This window comes from Ranitomeya variabilis, chromosome 3 (assembly GCF_051348905.1).
Source record: "Ranitomeya variabilis isolate aRanVar5 chromosome 3, aRanVar5.hap1, whole genome shotgun sequence".
NCBI lineage: Eukaryota > Metazoa > Chordata > Amphibia > Anura > Dendrobatidae > Ranitomeya > Ranitomeya variabilis.
The window spans coordinates 73,645,496-73,664,642 of record NC_135234.1 but is presented as its reverse complement, the minus strand read 5'-3'; the positions used below and the strand labels follow the sequence as shown (position 1 = coordinate 73,664,642).

Below are 19,147 nucleotides of genomic sequence, written 5' to 3'. Positions count from 1 at the left end.
AGGATAAATGCCAAACCAGAATCACAATTGGCAGACATGTTTCGGGGAGTTGCCCCTCATCAGTGCAAAGTATGAGGTCTGATTTGGGAATTATAAGAGGCCTCTTACTAAAGGGTCTAAATGGTAATGTTTCTCCTTGTGGAGAGTGACCCGAAGATGTATAGGCCATGCAATAATCCTCTGGGAAATTTTAATATGCAAATTGCCTCTTCAGAGAAGTAAAGGACTGGAACTCTAGTGTCACCTGTCACCTTTGCACTGAGAAGAAGCAACACTCTGAAACACATGTCTGCAAATGTGAGATTCTGGTTTAGCTTTTATCCTGAGACATATGACAAGGCTCGTTAAAGAGTCAATATTGACTTTTAGGATTGCCACTTCCAATAGGTGATACCGGAGTTCAAGTCTTCTTCCTCTCTGAGGAGACAATTTGCATATTTAATTTCCCAGAGGACCATTGCATGGCCTATAAGTCTCCTTACCCTAGTATATCAGGCATGTTAGTCTCCATAAGGAGAAACATTATCCCTTAATACAATTTAAATACAAATAGCCTTTACTAAAATATCCTACCTTTTACATCTACAGCTCCACTGCAAACCAATGTGTCTCCATGGTAACCAACTACAACCAAAACTCTATACAGTCTGACCCTGCAGACATACTTCCTTCTATCTGTCTCCTGTTTCCTACTAGCAGCAAATATTCTATATGTTGGTAAAAAGTAGAGGACAGATAGAAAGAAGTACAACTGCAGGATCGGATTACAGAATATCTTCTGTAAATGGAAATACAAAGGTCTGCAGAGGACTTTGTAGACTTAAAATGGAAGAATATTTTTAAACAAGACTATTTGAAAAGTTTCTTAGCTTTTTATTTTAGGTCTATTTCATCAAGCTAAAAAATGTTTTACAAGTCCTTTTTTTCAATGGGAAATGTCAGCTTTTATTGTGCCTACAATGTGTTACAATATGACTTTTTTTGTTAAAGGAAGGCCTTGTGTCGCTGTGGGATGAAGATGTAGAATATTGTCCTCCTCCACCTGCTGCAGATAAGTCTCCCCCTGTCAGCTCAGAACAGCTGATTGAGACAATATGGTATCGTGTGGTTGATGATTTATTAGTGGTGGGCGTGAAGCTGAAATCCTCAGTTCTAGAGTAAGTACGCAGTTTAGGTTGTTTTCTTCAGCACATAGGACAAAATGCAGTAAAGGAAATTACGTATTTAAAGATGACAAAAGATTCCTGTGTGCGTGTACATACAATAGATAGTTCAGGCCCAACTGTCAGGAATTGATTACTATCAGTAAGCAATAGTGTATCCATCACTTCAGCGAAAAAAACTCTTAAATGGAACCTGTCTTGTCAAAAAACGCTATTAACCTAAAGATATGGGGTTAATCAGCAGGTTAGTCGTGTTACCAACCTATGCAGCTGCCACACTGAAAGCCCAGCTGCTGAAAGGAAGTGAACTTTATTATTATATTATTTATTTTCTCCAGGCGGCCTCCAGCTTTCAGTCATAGAGGTGCAGCTTCACCCACCATTCAGTACATAGTGAGCAGCGGGTGTAACCGCACCCCAACACTGACTGACAGTCAGCTCTACGAAGCCGCAGTCCTGAGCCTGCTGTCAGTCAATGCCGGGGCATGATTTTAGCCGCAGCTCACTGTGTACTGAGCAGTGACTGAAGCCATGCTGGCTGTGCCTCTATGACTGAAAGCTGGAGGCTATACCTAAAAAGCAAAAAGGACAGCGCCACAACGGACAGTGAAAAAGCAGCTCACATTTTATTCTGCCTCCTGCGGCGACGTTTCGGTCAAGGTCTCTTGACCGAAACGTCATCGCAGGAGGCAGAATAAAATGTGAGCTGCTTTTTCACTGTCCGTTGTGGCGCTGTCCTTTTAGCTTTTTGGGTATGGACTTTATATCTGGAATGGACCCGCTGGTGTTGACGTGCGCCCTCATGCCCATGGAGGCGTTGTGTTTATAGGGTGCAGCTTAACTGCTCTTTTTTGGATTTTTGAAAGCTGGAGGCTGTCAGGAGAAACAAAGTTCATTTCCTGCCGGCAGCCGGGCTTTCAGTATGGTGGATTCACAGGTTTAGAACGCTACTAACCTGCAGATTAGCCACATATCTTATGGTTAGTAGCGTTTTTTGACATGACTGGTTCCATGTAAAGTGTAACTGTCATTGTACAACAGTTTTGTATATTGCAGTCACTGTACAGTGTTGCTGACTGGTGGAGGTCTAGGTCCTGAGACCCCCACAGATCAGTCAAAACACCTTTCTGAAATGCTGAGCTTATGCACGAGCTGTTCACACATAGTGGTGTATGGGGTCAATAGTAAGTGAATCAGTCCCGACATAGCCCAGCGAGCGTGAATGTGCAGACCATAGATACAGACACTGCTGTGTGCACGGAGCTCATGCTGGAGAGGCGCACTTCAGAGCGTCAGAAAGTTTTCACGGATGAGGTGGGGTCTCCGGACCTAGACCCCCGCTGATAAGCAACAGTTTATAATTGCCTGTAGTAAATAAAAACTTTGATAAAATGACACTTACACTTTAAGGCCTGTTCACACCGGTAGTTTTTTTCCTTTTTGTTGGGTTTAGTTTCTCTTTAAACACAAAAATGCCGTAATCTTCAATGTTATATTTTCTCATCAAAAATACTGTACTTCCAAAGGGAAGTCAGTCGATCCCAACATACATGAATGGGATCTGTCGGCGTGTTGGAAAACGGATCCTTCATAGCTGTCGGGGCTGTGTGAAGGGAAACTAAGATGCCAGTGTGAACGCAGCCTTGTGGGATTGTGCGGGCATACTTCCCAGCCCCATCTGGCATCAGATCTGAAGGGCTGCCATTGTGGGCTGGATTGGACAGTAGTGTGTCGCCCTTTGTGTATTGTGCGTGGGTCTCATTAATTAGAATATACCCCATGCAGGAGAGCTGCAACGACCAACCAAATATAAAGGAACGTTATGTTACAGTAGAATGAACCTATTTAGTGTTAGATTACTTTACATGAGTTATGGTGCAGTTAGACGGCCGATAATCAGCAATAATCTGCCAGCGACAAATAAGCAAAATGTTTCTCTCTCGTTCATCCACAAGGCAGTAAGCGAGCGCTGATTGCCTTGTATGTCATAGATCCGCGCTCGCTGGGTGTATGAAGGGCTGAGATCGGCACGTCAGAAGGCACCGTTGGTGCTTTTCCGTTACACATTGTCTCTAAGCCCTTTTGCCGTGCTAAAGATTGAAAATTAAATGTTTAGCTAAAATAATCAGAAATCTAGTACAGTCGAATTCCGATGATCTGTAATCCGTGCCTGTAGAGGAGCTGCCGAAGACCCTCAGGGTAGTTTTTTGTTCATCCAGCATTTTACTATTCTCTAAATCATAAGATGCCGGAGAAAGAAAAATTGAAGTCATCCAAAGTGCACAGGACCCTGCGATCTCCCTATGTCCCTGTCATCCTTGAATCTTGCTGGATTTTCGTAGTGTCAGTAAATTCTGCTTGTTGACGTGCGTCGTTCATGTTGGGAGATGTCAGCTTGTTTACAGCGCTCTTCTGCTGTTCTTCACAGATCGCTGAGTGACATCGGCTTATCCCTTATAATGGATGGAGAAGGCGCTTCACCCTCCCCAGTCACCAAGTGTCAAACTAATGTGCTAAAATTGGCCTTCAGCTCTTCCCAAGATCCACGTACGATCTGCCACACAGAACCCACCGCAAAGAAACAAAGGCTCGACGTCCACAGCACGGCCGGGAGCTGCTGGCGGAGACCCTGCCCTCCGTCCCATCAGTATGATTTGGAGCGCACGGTCACTGCTGTCACCGAGCTGTCTCCGCTGCTGGCACGTAATAACGCTGCTTGTGCCGTCCTGCTGCACGCCAGGAGGAAAACACAGCCTGACTGTTTACTTACAAGCCAGACGCTGATTGTACCATGCCGGAGCGTTTCCTTAAGGCTTGAAGATGTTTTGAAAGGAAAACATACAGTAAATGTATTTGAACACTGTCAAGGTAAATTCATAAGATTCAATAGAAAACATCTCTAAATTATTCAGCAGCACTAAGGCACAAAGGCTTCCTGGGTTTATTATTCACAAGGTTCAGCGAGAACTCTGAAAAGTTTTCACTTGAATTTTAAATGGAGGAAAAAATGCAACTTGGATGAAATGTGAACAGCAAGTTGGCTCAGTGGGTAACAATGGTGGCTCAGTGGGTAGCACAGTTATCCTTGTGTGTACAGAGTCCTGGGTCTACATCTGACATGGATGGCTTCTGCAGGAGGTTTGCATGTCTTACCCCCACCCAACCAACCAACCAGCAGAATTTTTTCACCAGGTACTCTAGTTTTCTCACACAATTAAAATGGAAATTGAGAAAAAGAAGACTACAGTAACATTTTACTGTTGGCTGATAGCATTCTATAGCCAGCAGTAAAAGGTTACTCCAGTGGTTTTTTTTAGGGGTCTACTGCTCCTATGTTCTCCAAAATCCAGATTACTAGGGGGGCAAATTCCCCTTTTTGTTTGCCGCTGGCCAGACCTGTGCATCCATGGTGCTGCTCTCCGAGGCAGCTTTGTTTCTGCAATTGGGGGTTAAGCTTGGAGGGTTTTAGGCGCTAAGCCCTTCCTCACTTACACGATTCTGGCCAGCTGTAGAGCAGCGCTTACAAGCTCGTTCTGGAACAGTGCGGTCTAGCAGTGGTGACCGATCCCCATGGTGAAGAGCAGTAAGCAATAAAATAAAGATTTGGGGAAGAACAAGGCCACGTTCTATAATAAGTACATTTCAAAGTTATCTGTTTTTACAAGCACATCGTAGACTTACCAATTTTAGAAAATGACGCAAAAAAAAAACAAACCCTTATTGGAAATCACTTTTCCAGCAGGGCTATCCTGTGTTTAGCTGTTTTGGTTTTCTTTTAAGTGGTTGTTTTGGAACGAGCTGCTTGAGGACAGCTTTCCTACCCGGACAAAATTTACAGTGTGATGCAGGAGGCGGTTTGAGGAGGATTTTTGACCAGCGGGAATGACTTGATGCTGTAAAGGGGTATTTAATACAATACCAATTCCGCAACTTTTTGTATTTCCTTTGAGTTTCATGAGGGCTTGTTTTTTTGCGTGGCGAACTGACATTTGTATGGAGGCATGAAGACCAGAAAACACTAATTCTGGAGTATCGGTTTTCTTTTCTTTACAGCGTTTACCATACAGATTATTTCATTTTTAGATTTTAGTAGATGTGACTTTCATTTTGTGGATGCAGTGATGAGAAATATTCCTATTTGTTTTTTATATATATATTTTTCTTCTTTTTTTAACCTGTTATACTTTGATCGCTTGTTCTATATACTGAAAGACTTCTGTTTTGCAGCAAATAGTCAAAATTACTTCCTCTTATGAAGTCCTGCAACAAGCCACAAGATAACAGCCTTGAGCAGTCCTCTAGCTGTCATGATATCCAATTTACACCCCTCGATCACGCTGCGGAAGGGGTCAACGGGAACCAGTGCATTCACTCACTGACAATCATGCCATTTATATGCTGGCCACTGCTGTTACAAGAAGATGCTGGCTGTGTAACACAGCTTGCATCTACCGATTATGCCGCAGGCTCAGGTCCTGAACCCGCTTTATACTTAGGGACATGACATGTGACAAAAGGGTTTAAGGGGTTGTTCCCTACATATACAGCTCTGGCAAAAATGAAGAGACCACCACATCAAAACCCTGTCATGGGCAGCCCAATCTCCAGACCTGAACCCCAGTGAAAACCTCTGGAATGTAATCAAGAGGATGATGGATAGTCACAAGCCATCAAACAAAGAAGAACTGCTGACATTTTTGTGCCAGAAGCAGTGTGAAAGACTGGTGGAATGCATGCCAAGACGCATGAAAGCTGTGATTAAAAATCATGGTTATTCCACAAAATATTGATTTCTGAACTCTTCCCGAGTTATAACATTAGTATTGTTGTTTCTAAATGATTATGAACTTGTTTTCTTTGCATTATTTGAAGTCTGAAAGCACTGTTTTTTTTAATTTTGACAATTTCTCCTTTTCAGTAAAAAAAAAACCTAAATTTATTGCTTGGAACTTCGGAGACCTGTTGTCAGAACTTTATAGACTAAAAGAACAATTTACATTTTGCTCAAAAATATACCTATAAAGAGAAAAATCTGACAAACTGAAAATTTTGCAGTGGTCTCTTAATTTTTGCCAGAGTTGTGTATGTTCAGGAGCACAGTGCTGTTACAAGTTCTATTCTATACAGTTTGTTACCTAGGTTACCGGTTACCTTTGCAGTGCACCATAGGTGGACAGTTTCCCAGTCAAGGAGCGCAGCACTTACAAAGCTCTTTGACATAGAGCCTGCAAGCGCTGCTCTGAAGCTGACCTGATCACTGCATTCTTGCAAACTGAAGAAAACAAAACATAAAAAATTAAAACATGGATATCAAGAATATAATAAAGCGTTGTTGTTGTTTTTTCTTTGTTGAATATTAGGATCCTGGAGTCTGGAGGATATTTTTGCTGTTCTCTCAGCATTAAAGAAGTGTTCTCTTCATATCTTATCACAAGATTGTACGATACCATCAGTAAGTGAATGGATGCAGACTCGTATGCAGGGAGAGCCCCTGAAACTCATGCCTGAAATGCTGGTGTGTAAGAAAGATGGATCTCTTCACGGGACTCTCCTAACTTGGAATCTTAAGACACCGTGTGAAGGAAGCCTCACCGTGTTTTATAGGTAACCCTGAAGGAAACACTTACTCATTATTGCACTAGTCACATCCACTAATAATAGGATGCTCCACAAACGTTTAGGGTGCTCCACAAATAATAGGGTGCTCCACAAGCCTTTAGGCTACTCCACTAATAATAGGGTGCTCCACAAACTTTTAGAGTACTCCACTAATAATAGGGTGCTCCACTAATAATAGGGTGCTCCACAAACTTTCAAGGTACTCCACTAATAATTGGATGCTCCACAAACGTTTAGGGTGCTCCACAAATAATAGGGTGCTCCACAAACCTTTAGGCTACTCCACTAATAATAGGGTGCTCCACAAACTTTCAGGGTACTCCACTAATAATAGGATGCTCCACAAACGTTTAGGGTGCTCCACAAATAGGGTGCTCCACAAACCTTTAGGCTACTCCACTAATAATAGGGTGCTCCACTAATAATAGGGTGCTCCACAAACTTTTAGAGTACTCCACAAATAATAGGGTGCTCCACAAACTTTTAGGGTACTCCACAAATAGGATGCTCCACAAACATTTAGGGTGCTCCACAAATAATAGGGTGCTCCACAAACCTTTAGGCTACTCCACTAATAATAGGGTGCTCCACAAACTTTTAGGGTACTCCACAAATAATAGGATGCTCCATAAACTTTTAGGGTATTCCACTAATAATAGGGTGCTCCACAAACTTTTAGGGTACTCCACTAATAGGGTGCTCCACAAATAATAGGGTGCTCCACAAACTTTTAGGGTACTCCACAAATAATAGGATGCTCCACAAGCTTTTAGGGTACTCCTCATATAATAGGGTGCTCCACAAACTTTTAGGCTACTCCACTAATAGGGTGCTCCACAAACTTTTAGGCTACTCCACTAATAGGGTGCTCCACAAACTTTTAGGGTACTCCACTAATAGGGTGCTCAACAAATAATGGGGTGCTTCACAAACTTTTAGGGTGCTCCACTAATAGGGTGCTCCACAAACTTTTAGGGTACTCCACATATAATAGGCTGCTCCACAATCTTTTGATCAGGGAGAAACAAGGAATAGATCACGCACTTGTCAGTAATGATGCAGCATGAGATCAGGTCACAAATTAACCCTATAAAAACGCAGCAAATGTTCATTTTTGTGATTTTATTTTTTCTCTTTTTTTCAAGAGCCATGACTATTATATTTTTCTGTGACTGTAGCTGTATGGGGGCTTGTTGTTTTTTGTTTGTTTTTTTTGCATGACGAGTTTGAATGGCACCATCCATTTTACCACGAACGAACTGAAAGTCTTTGTAGTAAAATGATCAGGTCAGGAAGATTACTGCAGTACCAAAACGTGTAGTTTTTTTCTGTCAATTTAGTTGATTCAAAAGATGAAAAAAAATGTGGTTTGTGTCACCAACTTCTGAGACTCGTAACCGTTTGATTTTCATGTTGACAAAGCTGCATGAAAATTATTTTTTTTATTTTGTGGCCAAGCTGTAGTTTTCTATTATAGCATTTGGGGTACATATGCCATTTTGATCGCTTTTCATTACATTTTTCAGGCTGAACACAGCAGACGAAGAAAGGCAATTTTTTCGTTTTTTAATTTTTTTTTTTTTTTTTTACCTCATAGATTACATAGTTTCATATTTTGATAGCTTTGACTTTTACGGATGTGGCAAAATGGGATATATATATATTTATATTTATTTATTTTTTCTTTTTAAATCAGTAAGATAGAAATTTAAATTACACGTTTTATTTTTTTAAATATTTTTAAAAGCGTTTCTTCCTGTATATTTCAGTTTCTCTTGGAAGTTTTAACCTGCACTTGTGTGATTCCTGGTGTTCAAAAGTCCTGCATAGGATAAATTGATTTTTCAAGTTTTAAACGTTTTCTGTCGAACATCTTCGGTGCTAATATGACATATTATATATGGTTTTGTTCAGAATACAATTTTGCATTCTCTCCCTGTAATATTTTTAGCTTTTGAAGCAGTTTTGCCTGAAATTATTGCAACAATATGGGAATTGAAAGCACAGCTAAATATTGTACAGCTTCAGATCCAAAATTAGCCAATCACAGATGAGGTTCTTGTGACCAATCATAACCTGGATATGGCAGCCAATCTCATTGCATTACATTGCATCACATCTGCTGCTTTGTTTGTTTGTTTTATCTGTTGGTCTATCTAGCTGAATCATACTGTAGAATTTTATGATGGGAGCCTTCAGATTTTCGTCAGCGGAGGATCGTGTGCGAGTTGTGGTGCTACATGAAGAGGGTTATACTGGCCCCCAGATCGCAAGGAAGGTCGGCTGTAATCAGAGTACAGTCGTAAGAATTTTGCAGAAACATAAGCAGCTTGGAATTACCCAGGACAGGCGCAGATCTGGTCGGCCCAGAAAGTCAACTAAAAGGGAGGATAGAGTACTGATAAGAACATCCCTTGCCAATCGAAAGCTCACCTCTCCTCAGCTTCTGCGAGAATGGCAAGAAAAGTGCAATATTGAGGTAGCAACATCAACTGTTAGGAAGAGATGTTTGGAAGCAGGATTGAGAGGGTGCAAGGCCCGAAAGAAGCCATTGATGACAGCCAGACAAAGGCAAAAACTGTGGGCATTGAAAGATTTAAAATGGAGGAAGGAGGAGTGGGAAAAAGTGCTATTTAGTGATGAAAGCACTTTCTGCATTTTAGGAAATGATGGCAAGTCTTATGTGAGAAGGTTCTCACATGAAGAGTACAAGCCAGAGTGTTTGAGCTTCTCTGTGAAACATCTAATGAAAGTAATGGTCTGGGGCTGTATGGCAGCCAATGGTGTTGGAAGAACAAGATGGCTACTATTGACTGGCCAGCTCAGTCCCCGGACCTCAATCCAATTGAAAATTTGTGGCCCAAGGTATCATTAGAGATATCTAGAAAACAGCCAAGGACCAAGAGTGAGTTGATTGAGGCTCTAATACAGGCCTGGAACCACATCATCACTCGTGAACATCTGCAGAAGCTTGTTCACTCAATGCCACAGAGATGCAAGCTGGTGCTCAAGAGCAAAGGCTGGCCAATAAAGTATTAGAAGCTAAAGATGCACTCTAAAGGCCCTTTTCAGGACTCTGAATTAAATAAAAAATAATAAATCTTAGGCTACGTTCACACTAGCGTTGTGCGCCGTTGCGTCGGCGACGCAACGCACAACGCACGCAAAAACGCACGCAAAAACGCTGCGTTTTGCGACGCATGCGTCGGTTTTTGCCGAAAATCGGACGCAAGAAAAATGCAACTTGTTGCGTTTTCTTGGTCCGACACTTGCGGCAAAAAAGACGCATGTGTCGCACAATGCAACAAAAAAAACGCATGCGTCCCCCATGTTAAGTATAGGGGCGCATGACGCATGCGTCGCCGCTGCGTCGCCGACGCAAACCCGACGCACATTAGCTTAACGCTAATGTGAACGTAGCCTTAAAAAGTAAAATTTAAGTCTGTGTGAACTTGCATTGGAAGTTAACCCCTTCATGACCTTGGGATTTTCCGTTTTTCCATGTTCGTTTTTTGCTCCCCTCATTCCCAGAGCCATAACTTTTTTATTTTTCCGACAATATGGCCATGTGAGGGCTTATTTTTTGCAAAACAAGTTGTACTTTTGAACGACATCATTGGTTTTAGCATGGCGTGTACTAGAAAACAGGAAAAAAAATTCCAAGTGCGGTGAAATTGCAAAAAAGTGCAATCCCACACTTGTTTTTTGCTTGGCTTTTTTGCTAGGTTCACTAAATGCTAAAACTGACCTGCCATTATGATTCTCCAGGTCAGTACGAGTTCATAGACACCTAACATGACTAGGTTATTTTTTATCTAAGTGGTGAAAAAAAATTCCAAACTTTGCTAAAAAAAAAAAAAAAAAAAATTGGCGCCATTTTCCGATACCCGTAGCGTCTCCATTTTTCATGATTTGGGGTCAGGTGAGGGCTTATTTTTTGCGTGCCGAGCTGTCGTTTTTAATGATACCATTTTGGTGCAGATACGTTCTTTTGATCGCCCATTATTGCATTTTAATGCAATGTTGCGGTGACCAAAAAAAACGTAATTCTGGCATTTCGAATTTTTTTTCCGTTTAGCGATCAGGTTAATCCTTTTTTTTATTGATAGATCAGGCAATTCTGAACGTGGCGATACCAAATATGTGTAGGTTTGATTTTTTTTTTTTATTGATTTATTTTGAATGGGGCGAAAGGGGGGTGATTTAAACTTTTATATATTTTTTTTTTTCACATTTTTTTTTACTTTTTTTTTTACTTTTGCCATGCTTCAATAGCCTCCATGGGAGGCTAGAAGCTGGCACAACGCGATCGGCTCTGCTACATAGCAGCGATCATCAGATCGCTGCTATGCAGCAGAAATGCAGGTGTGCTGTGAGCGCCGACCACAGGGTGGCGCTCACAGCTATCCGGGATCAGTAACCATAGAGGTCTCAAGGACCTTTATGGTTACTATACAGAAGCATCGCCGACCCCCGATCATGTGACGGGGGTCGGCGATGCGCTCATTTCCAGCCGCCCAGCAGGAAGCACCGGTTAAATGCCGCTGTCTGCGTTTGACAGCGGCATTTTACTAGTTAATAGCTGACATGTCCCGGCTTTGATGCGGGCTCACCGCCGGAGCCCGCATCAAAGCAGGGGATCTGACCTCGGACGTACTATCCCGTCCGAGGTCAGAAAGGGGTTAATGAACTTAGAAACCTGTTCACCATTCTACACACTGTACTGGTGTAGGTATGGTTATGCTGTAAAAAAAATTATCAAAAATGCGCATACCATAACAATTTATAGTCCCAGCTCGATACTACAGTCCAGTTGGCAAAAGTTTTATTCACAATCCGTGGTTCCGCATCTACTTTCCCCTCTTGAGGCTATATTTCCAGTATGGCCAGAACATACACTCACCGGCCACTTTATTAGGTACACCATGCTAGTAACGGGTTGGACCCCCTTTTGCCTTCAGAACTGCCTCAATTCTTCATGGCATAGATTCAACAAGGTGCTGGAAGCATTCCTCAGAGATTTTGGTCCATATTGACATGATGGCATCACACAGTTGCCGCAGATTTGTCGGCTGCACATCCCAAAGATGCTCCATACAAGGTAGGATGGATCCATGCTTTCATGTTGTTTACGCCAAATTCTGACCCTACCATCCGAATGTCGCAGCAGAAATCGAGACTCATCAGACCAAGCAACGTTTTTCCAATCTTCTACTGTCCAATTTCGATGAGCTTGTACAAATTGTAGCCTCAGTTTCCTGTTCTTAGCTGAAAGGAGTGGTACCCGGTGTGGTCTTCTGCTGCTGTAGCCCATCTGCCTCAAAGTTCGACGCACTGTGCGTTCAGAGATGCTCTTAGGCCTACCTTGGTTGTAACGGGTGGCGATTTGAGTCACTGTTGCCTTTCTATCAGCTCGAACCAGTCTGCCCATTCTCCTCTGACCTCTGGCATCAACAAGGCATTTCCGCCCACAGAACTGCCGCTCACTGGATTTTTTTTCTTTTTCGGACCATTCTCTGTAAACCGTAGAGATGGTTGTGCGTGAAAATCCCAGTAGATCAGCAGTTTCTGAAATACTCAGACCAGCCCTTCTGGCACCAACAACCATGCCACGTTCAAAGGCACTCAAATCACCTTTCTTCCCCATACTGATGCTCGGTTTGAACTGCAGGAGATTGTCTTGACCATGTCTACATGCCTAAATGCACTGAGTTGCCGCCATGTGATTGGCTGATTAGAAATTAAGTGTTAACAAGAAGTTGGACAGGTGTACCTAATAAAGTGGCCAGTGAGTGTATGTTCCACCAGTTTCACTGTAGAGATGCAGAAGTATGAAACATATAGTTTTCTTCACGCCTATGCAGGACTTTTGAACACGATTGTATATATTAGAGATTCACGCCCTCAGGTAGGCATTAGATACCATTCACATGGGCAATGCGGTTTGATCCAAACGTGCAGTTTTATTGCTTTCATAAAACTTCAAGGGTTTTAAAACCAAAACTGCCTCTTCTGGGCGCAAAGGTGTAACCGCAAATAAACAGTTCATTCGACAGACACATAAATGTCAGTACCCACACTATTCCAGAATAGCGGTGTTTTACCGCCTAAGGATTCCAGCAATAATTTTCAAATTAATGATTTATTAATATATAATTAAAAATACACAAAAGAGAGAGAAGATTCCAAATAAAACAACAGGGTGGGAATAAAGCTCCAAAGCGGGGGAGATGTGTATAAATAAAGTAAGGCTGGGCCAACCATGCAATTCAAAATCTCATGACATAAGGATGTAGTCTAATGCACAATTCATTATCATGTATGTCAATGTATTCAGTTCTGTCTCATTAGAAAAATTACGGTATATTACAATATATTGAAGGTTCCAAAAAGGTTCTTAGTGCAGAAACAGAGCCTAATTAATAATTACTCATGGACAGGCTGTAGCACCGGCATATATGAGGATGTGTTTTCACAAATATAATTCAGCAATGTTCAATGCATATATTAAGTCATTAAATGTCATGAAAAAAATAAATGGATTAGCTGAGAAAAATTACATCACCTGAATAGACTAGAGATACCAGCTGCTGCATTTGCATTGACAGCTGCATTTAAAGTGTGCTTCTGACAAGCGCGCCGGAAATCCCGCCCATCAGTGACCCCGTCACGTGATCGCGGGTCACCGATGGGTCGGCATGACAACCAGAGGTCTCCAGCACACCTCTATGGTTGTCACTGCCAGATTGCTATGAGCACCACCTGGTGGTCGGCGCTCATAGCAAGTGAGCAATTCTGCTACATACAGGTGACCTGATCATCGCCTGAATGTAGCAGAGGCGATCGGGTTATCGCAGCTTCTAGTCTCCCATGAAAGCTATTGAAGATTGCCAAAAGTGAAAAAAAAAAAAAATACAAGTTCAAATCACCCCCCTTTCACCCCATTCAAAATAAAACTATAAAAAAAAAATCGAACCTACACATATTTGGTATCACTGCATTCAGAATCACCCAATCTATCAATATAAAAAATTAATTAACCCGATCGCTAAACGGCATCACGAGAAAAAAAGTCAAAACGCCAGAATTACGTTTTTTAGGCCACCACATCATTGCATTAAAATGCAATAACGAGTGCACAAAAGATCGTATCTGCATCAAAATGGTATCATTAAAAATGTCAGCTCCGCACACAAAAAAAAAAGTACTCACCCGACCTCAGATCACAAAAAATGGAGACACTACGGGTATCAGGATAAGACACAAATTTTTTTAATTATTTTTTTAACAAACTTTGGAATTTTTCACCACTTAAAAAGAACCTAGACATGTTTGGTTTCTATGAACCCATAATGATCTGGAGAATCATAATGGCAGGTCAGTTTTAGCATTTGGTGAACATGGTAAAAAAAAAATCCAAAAAACAGTTGTAGAATTGCACTTTTGTTTTGCAATGTCACCGCACTTAGAATTTTTTTCCTGTTTTTGCGTGCACAATATGGTGTCTTTCAAAAGTACAACTTGTCCTGCAAAAAACAAGCCCTCACATGGCCATATTGAGGGAAAAATAAAAACGTTATGGCTCTGGGAAGAAGGGGAGCAAAAAACAGAAACACATAAACGAAAAAGGGCTCCGTCATGAAGGGGTTAAAGAGGTTGTCCTGTCCAAATCTATAAGTCTGCAGCGAGTGATTGCAGACTTTGTTGGCTTCTGAGTCGGGACCGGAGGGTATGTATGAGTTTCACATACTACCGGTCAGTGGACGTGGCCTCCTCCATAGACTTGCATGGAGCGAGGCCACCCCCTCTAGTTGGCCATGCCCATTGCATGGTTGTGTCACTAGTCAGGGCACGGCCTCTGCTCAATACAAGTGTCACTAGACGGGTTCTGGCCAGGAGTATGTATAAAACATACAGTACATGCCCTCCGGGCCCAACTCAGAAACTGGTGAATCCCCCCAGCGCACAGTGCGTACATTAAGGGGATTCATAATTCTGCAGTCACACAGAGTAACTGCAGAATTATCGATTTGGACCGGACATCCCTTTAATAAAAACCTATACAAATAGACTTTAGAAAAGTATTCATTTTCGGATATCAATGCCACAAAGAAATATATCATACACTGACCTGCTGACTGAGAGACTTTAAATGTCCTGGGAGGAGATTGTCTGGATTTTGGAGGTTTGGTTTAGGGTTGATTGCGAGGTATTATAAATGTGCTCTATAGTATTCTGGTCAACAATTGTGTCACTGGGATGTATTTTTATAGACTGAGGAAGAGACTTGTCCAAAAAGACTCATTTTGGTAAATTATCTCAGGTTCTGATACAACCAAGAAAATAAACCCGTGAAGCTGCTGGAGGTGTTAGGGTACTGTCACACAGTGGCACTTTGATCGCTACGATGGTACGATCCGTGACGTTCCAGCGATATCCATACGATATCGCAGTGTCTGACACGCTACTGCGATCAGGGACCCCGCTGAGAATCGTACGTCGTAGCAGATCGTTTGGAACTTTATTTCGTCGCTGGATCTCCCGCTGTCATCGCTGGATCGTTGTGTGTGACAGCGATCCAGCGATGCGTTCGCTTGTAATCAGGGTAAACATCGGGTTACTAAGCGCAGGGCCGCGCTTAGTAACCCGATGTTTACCGTGGTTACTAGCGTAAAAGTAAAAAAAAACAAACCGTCACCGCTGTGATCTGCTTTCACTTTACGGCGGCACTCAGTCAGAGCGGGAAGCAGACGGCAAGGGACCTGAAGTGTTGTGAACTCTATTTTTAGGCTCCCTCTAGTGGTCACAAGCGATACTGTGTAGTGTTGTCTTTCTGCAGGTTGGCTGCATCAGCTGGTTCGTTATCCTTGGTTGGTTTCCTTTTTAGCTCACCTGGATACTCAGTTCCTTGCCTGCTATCAATGTTTTCAGTGCTCTTCAGATTCCTTGTGACTACCTTGCTCCCAGTCTCTCCAAGACAAGCTAAGTTTTTGTTTGTTCATTTTTTGATTATCAGCATTCATCATGTTTCTTGTCCAGCTTGCTAAAATGTGATCTCCTCGCTTGCTGGTTGCTCTAGGGGACTGAGTTTCTCCCCCCACACCGTTAGTTGGTGCGGGGGTTCTTGAAATCTCAGTGTGGATATTTTGTAAGGGTTTTTTACTGACCGCACAGACCCCTTTTCTATTTTCTGCTATCTAGTATTAGTGGGCCTCATTTGCTGAATCTGTTTTCACCCCTGTGTATGTGCCTTCCTCTTACCTCACCGTTATTACATGTTGGGGGCTTCTATATCTTTGGGGATTATTTCTCTGGAGGCAAGAGAGGTCTTTCTTTCTCTCTAGGGGTAGTTAGTTCCTCAGGCTGGCTCGAGACGTCTAGGATTTTCAGGCACGTTCACCGGCTACCTCTAGTGTGTTTGGATAGGTTCAGTTTTGCGGTCAGTCCAGTTTACCACCTCCCTAGAGCTTGTCCTATGTTTGTTACTTAGCTGGAGTAATTTGTGATCCTCAACCACTAAGGATCATAACACTGAAGGACACCGAAATGTGAGTATGTACGTTTTTTTTTTTTTTACTTTTACGCTGGTAACCACGGTAAACATCGGGTTACTAAGCGCGGCCCTGCGCTTAGTAACCCGATGTTTACCCTGGTTACCCGGGACCTCGGCATCGTTGGTCACTGGAGAGCGGTCTGTGTGACAGCTCTCCAGCGACCACACAACGACTTTCCAACGATCACGGCCAGGTCGTATCGCTGGTCGTGATCGTTGGAAAGTTGCAGAGTGTGACAGTACCCTTAGCTTGTGGCTTGTGGATAGCGGCTCACTCTGGAGTTAGCTGCGGCACCTTATCTTCATTAGTGTGGACATCTTGTTTAATTTCTGAGATCCACAGATCAAAGAGAAAAAACTTCAGATGAGTTTAGTGACAAGTAAAAGGGTCTTTATAGTTTGTAAGAAAACTTATCTGAGCCCGGTGCTAGTAATCAGCTGGGAAAGACCCCCTCACCGAGCACCATCTGCCAAACAAAAGTTGGCTGGATATTGAAAGTGTTATTTTTGTTTTCTTATTTCTCTACTTAAGATGTATTAGTCTTAGTATTTACAATGTAAAAGCGAAATGTAAATTTTCCCAGGCTGCAATCTCCTGCGTGGCATGGCTTTCATTCATAACACACCATGGTTCAGTGCTGGATGTGTTGTGGATGCCAATGGTTCCGGAGAGACCCATGATTTTCATTAGTTAGGTCTTGTCATCAAAATTAGCTCTGCAAGTATTGCTGTTTGTCCCATCAAATTGGACAGAAATGGCTGCAGAGTGTGAACGTAGACTAAAAATGTCAGCCTGAACAGATAAAGGAAGGTCTAGACCAAATCACAGATGATTCCCACCATTGGAGATTCAGAGATGTCAACTGAGATCACTGATTCATTTCCCTTGTGACAGAGACAACTTCTCGTTTCATGTCAAGCCAAGGGAATTGTGTAATCTGCATTCCCCCCTTTCAAAAAAAATACCATCAGTATATAGTAATTTAACAAATCTGCTTCTCGGATAGCTGGGTGACAACCGATATGACTACTTCTGTTGCCAAATTTTCCTAAGCTCCTAAATAGAGATGAGTGAACCTGAACTGTAAGGTTTTGGGTTCATACCCGACACTCAATGTCCGGTGCTGAACTCCGAACACAGACTTTTCGAAGAGAGAGATTCCTTTTTACAGCACCAAAGTTTGAGTCCCCATTGACTTTTATGGGGTTTCTGTTCTGGTTCATGTTTGGGTAGAGTTCTGCTACCCAAACCGAACTTTGGACTAAAGTTCAGTCGAACTTGGCGAACCTGAACATTCACGGGTCTGCTCATCACTACTCCTGAATGGTAACGAATGGCTGTGATTCAGCTCCTTGACATCACCATAATGAGGCAGATCTGATGTTCGAGACATAAGTCCCAGGCTGACGCTCAGATTTCTGACGAAGATTTGCAGTGTGACGCGGCGCAGACCCTCGCACAGATTGAGCGCATCCAATGTCCATCTAATTCATGGCCATCCATGGTGGAAGAATCCCAGCAGAGTCAGTGGAACCTGGAATACCCTCAGATTTTTGTGAGGAATACACATTGGGGATTCGTGGAAAATTACATCAAACTTTTGTGGAGTAAATGGAGACGGACTTTTCTGGTTGACCTGGCTGCTGCCTGAGAAGTCATTCCACACTGTGATAGCATTTTATAGAAGCTTTATTACACATTTCAGGTTCATCAAACGTTTATTACTTTTCATTTCTGTGCTTCTGAATTGTTTTGTGCTCACACATTGGCCATTTATTGTTATTAACGGCAGACGCAGTGTTCTATTTACTTGCTTTCTTGTCTTGCAGGAATGATGCAGTTCTCCTCCGCTGTCTCCATAGCCTGAAATGTGTTCTCCCGCCAACCTGTGCGGTAAATGTGATGAGACAGGGTGACAGGAATGCTATGACCATGAACCTAGCACGGTCTGTGGAAGAAGAACTGTCCGCCTTAAGAAACTTAGTGTCTGCTGCGGCAAGTGAAGTTGAAAAAGATTTGACCCTGAACTGTAAAGCGGAGAGAAAAGTCACAAGCACAAGCGACTGCGTTACTGATCTAAAAGAACAGGTGGAGAGGTACCGGGAGGATCTGAGAGCGGAGCAGACGCGCAGCAGGCTGGGTGCACAGCTCTCTGCCAGCAGCCAGCTGTATAGACACAATATGCTCAGTATAATGCAGATACAGATGAACTCTGATGCACTGGCGTGGGAACTAGCTGATAGATGACTGGTGGCACAAAGATATGGCTCTTTGTACTTTACTTCACTGTGCTTATTAAATTTAATCGTTAATCAGTGTTTTTGTAGTGATTTAAAGGATTTCTCCACTACTGGACAACACCTTCTTAAAGAAGTCAATGCTCCATGGAAAATAATACAATGGTTACTCACCTTCTGCAGCAGCACAATTCGAATGATGTCGGCACTGTTCTTGGTGGGTGAGGTGACGTTTTGTGTCATGTGACCGCTGTAGACGATCAGCGGTTGCAGCTCATCAATATTCATTCTGTCTAGAGTAGACACCTGGTAAAGGCTGCAGGCGATCAGTGATTGACACATGACACTCCTATCGAGCAGGGTACTTTGTGTAGAGGTTATACATGCTACTCAGTACTAATCACTAGTGATGAGCGAACGTGCACTGATAAAGTGTTATGTTATCCGAGCATGCTCTTGTACTAACCGAGTGACTTCGGCGTGCTTGAAAAATATGTTCGAGTCCCCGCGGCTGCATATCTCACGGCTGTTTGACAGCTGCAAAACATGCGGGTATTGCCTGTTTGACAATCCC

General features: G+C 42.6%; 1 protein-coding gene across 5 annotated transcripts in view; it reads left to right on the top strand.

Annotated features, from left to right (window-relative positions):
- FANCB (FA complementation group B) overlaps positions 1-18,651 on the top strand; it is a 44,484-nt gene extending 25,833 nt beyond the window's left edge. For all 5 annotated transcript variants that reach the window (XM_077294167.1, XM_077294168.1, XM_077294166.1 and 2 more), the window contains exons 6-9: positions 991-1,157; positions 3,592-4,031; positions 6,524-6,767; positions 18,166-18,651. In XM_077294167.1, coding sequence (XP_077150282.1) covers positions 991-1,157; positions 3,592-4,031; positions 6,524-6,767; positions 18,166-18,583 — 1,269 coding nt within the window. In that variant the 3' untranslated portion in view covers positions 18,584-18,651. The remainder of the gene's footprint in view (positions 1-990; positions 1,158-3,591; positions 4,032-6,523; positions 6,768-18,165) is intronic.
- Positions 18,652-19,147: the final 496 nt, after the last annotated feature.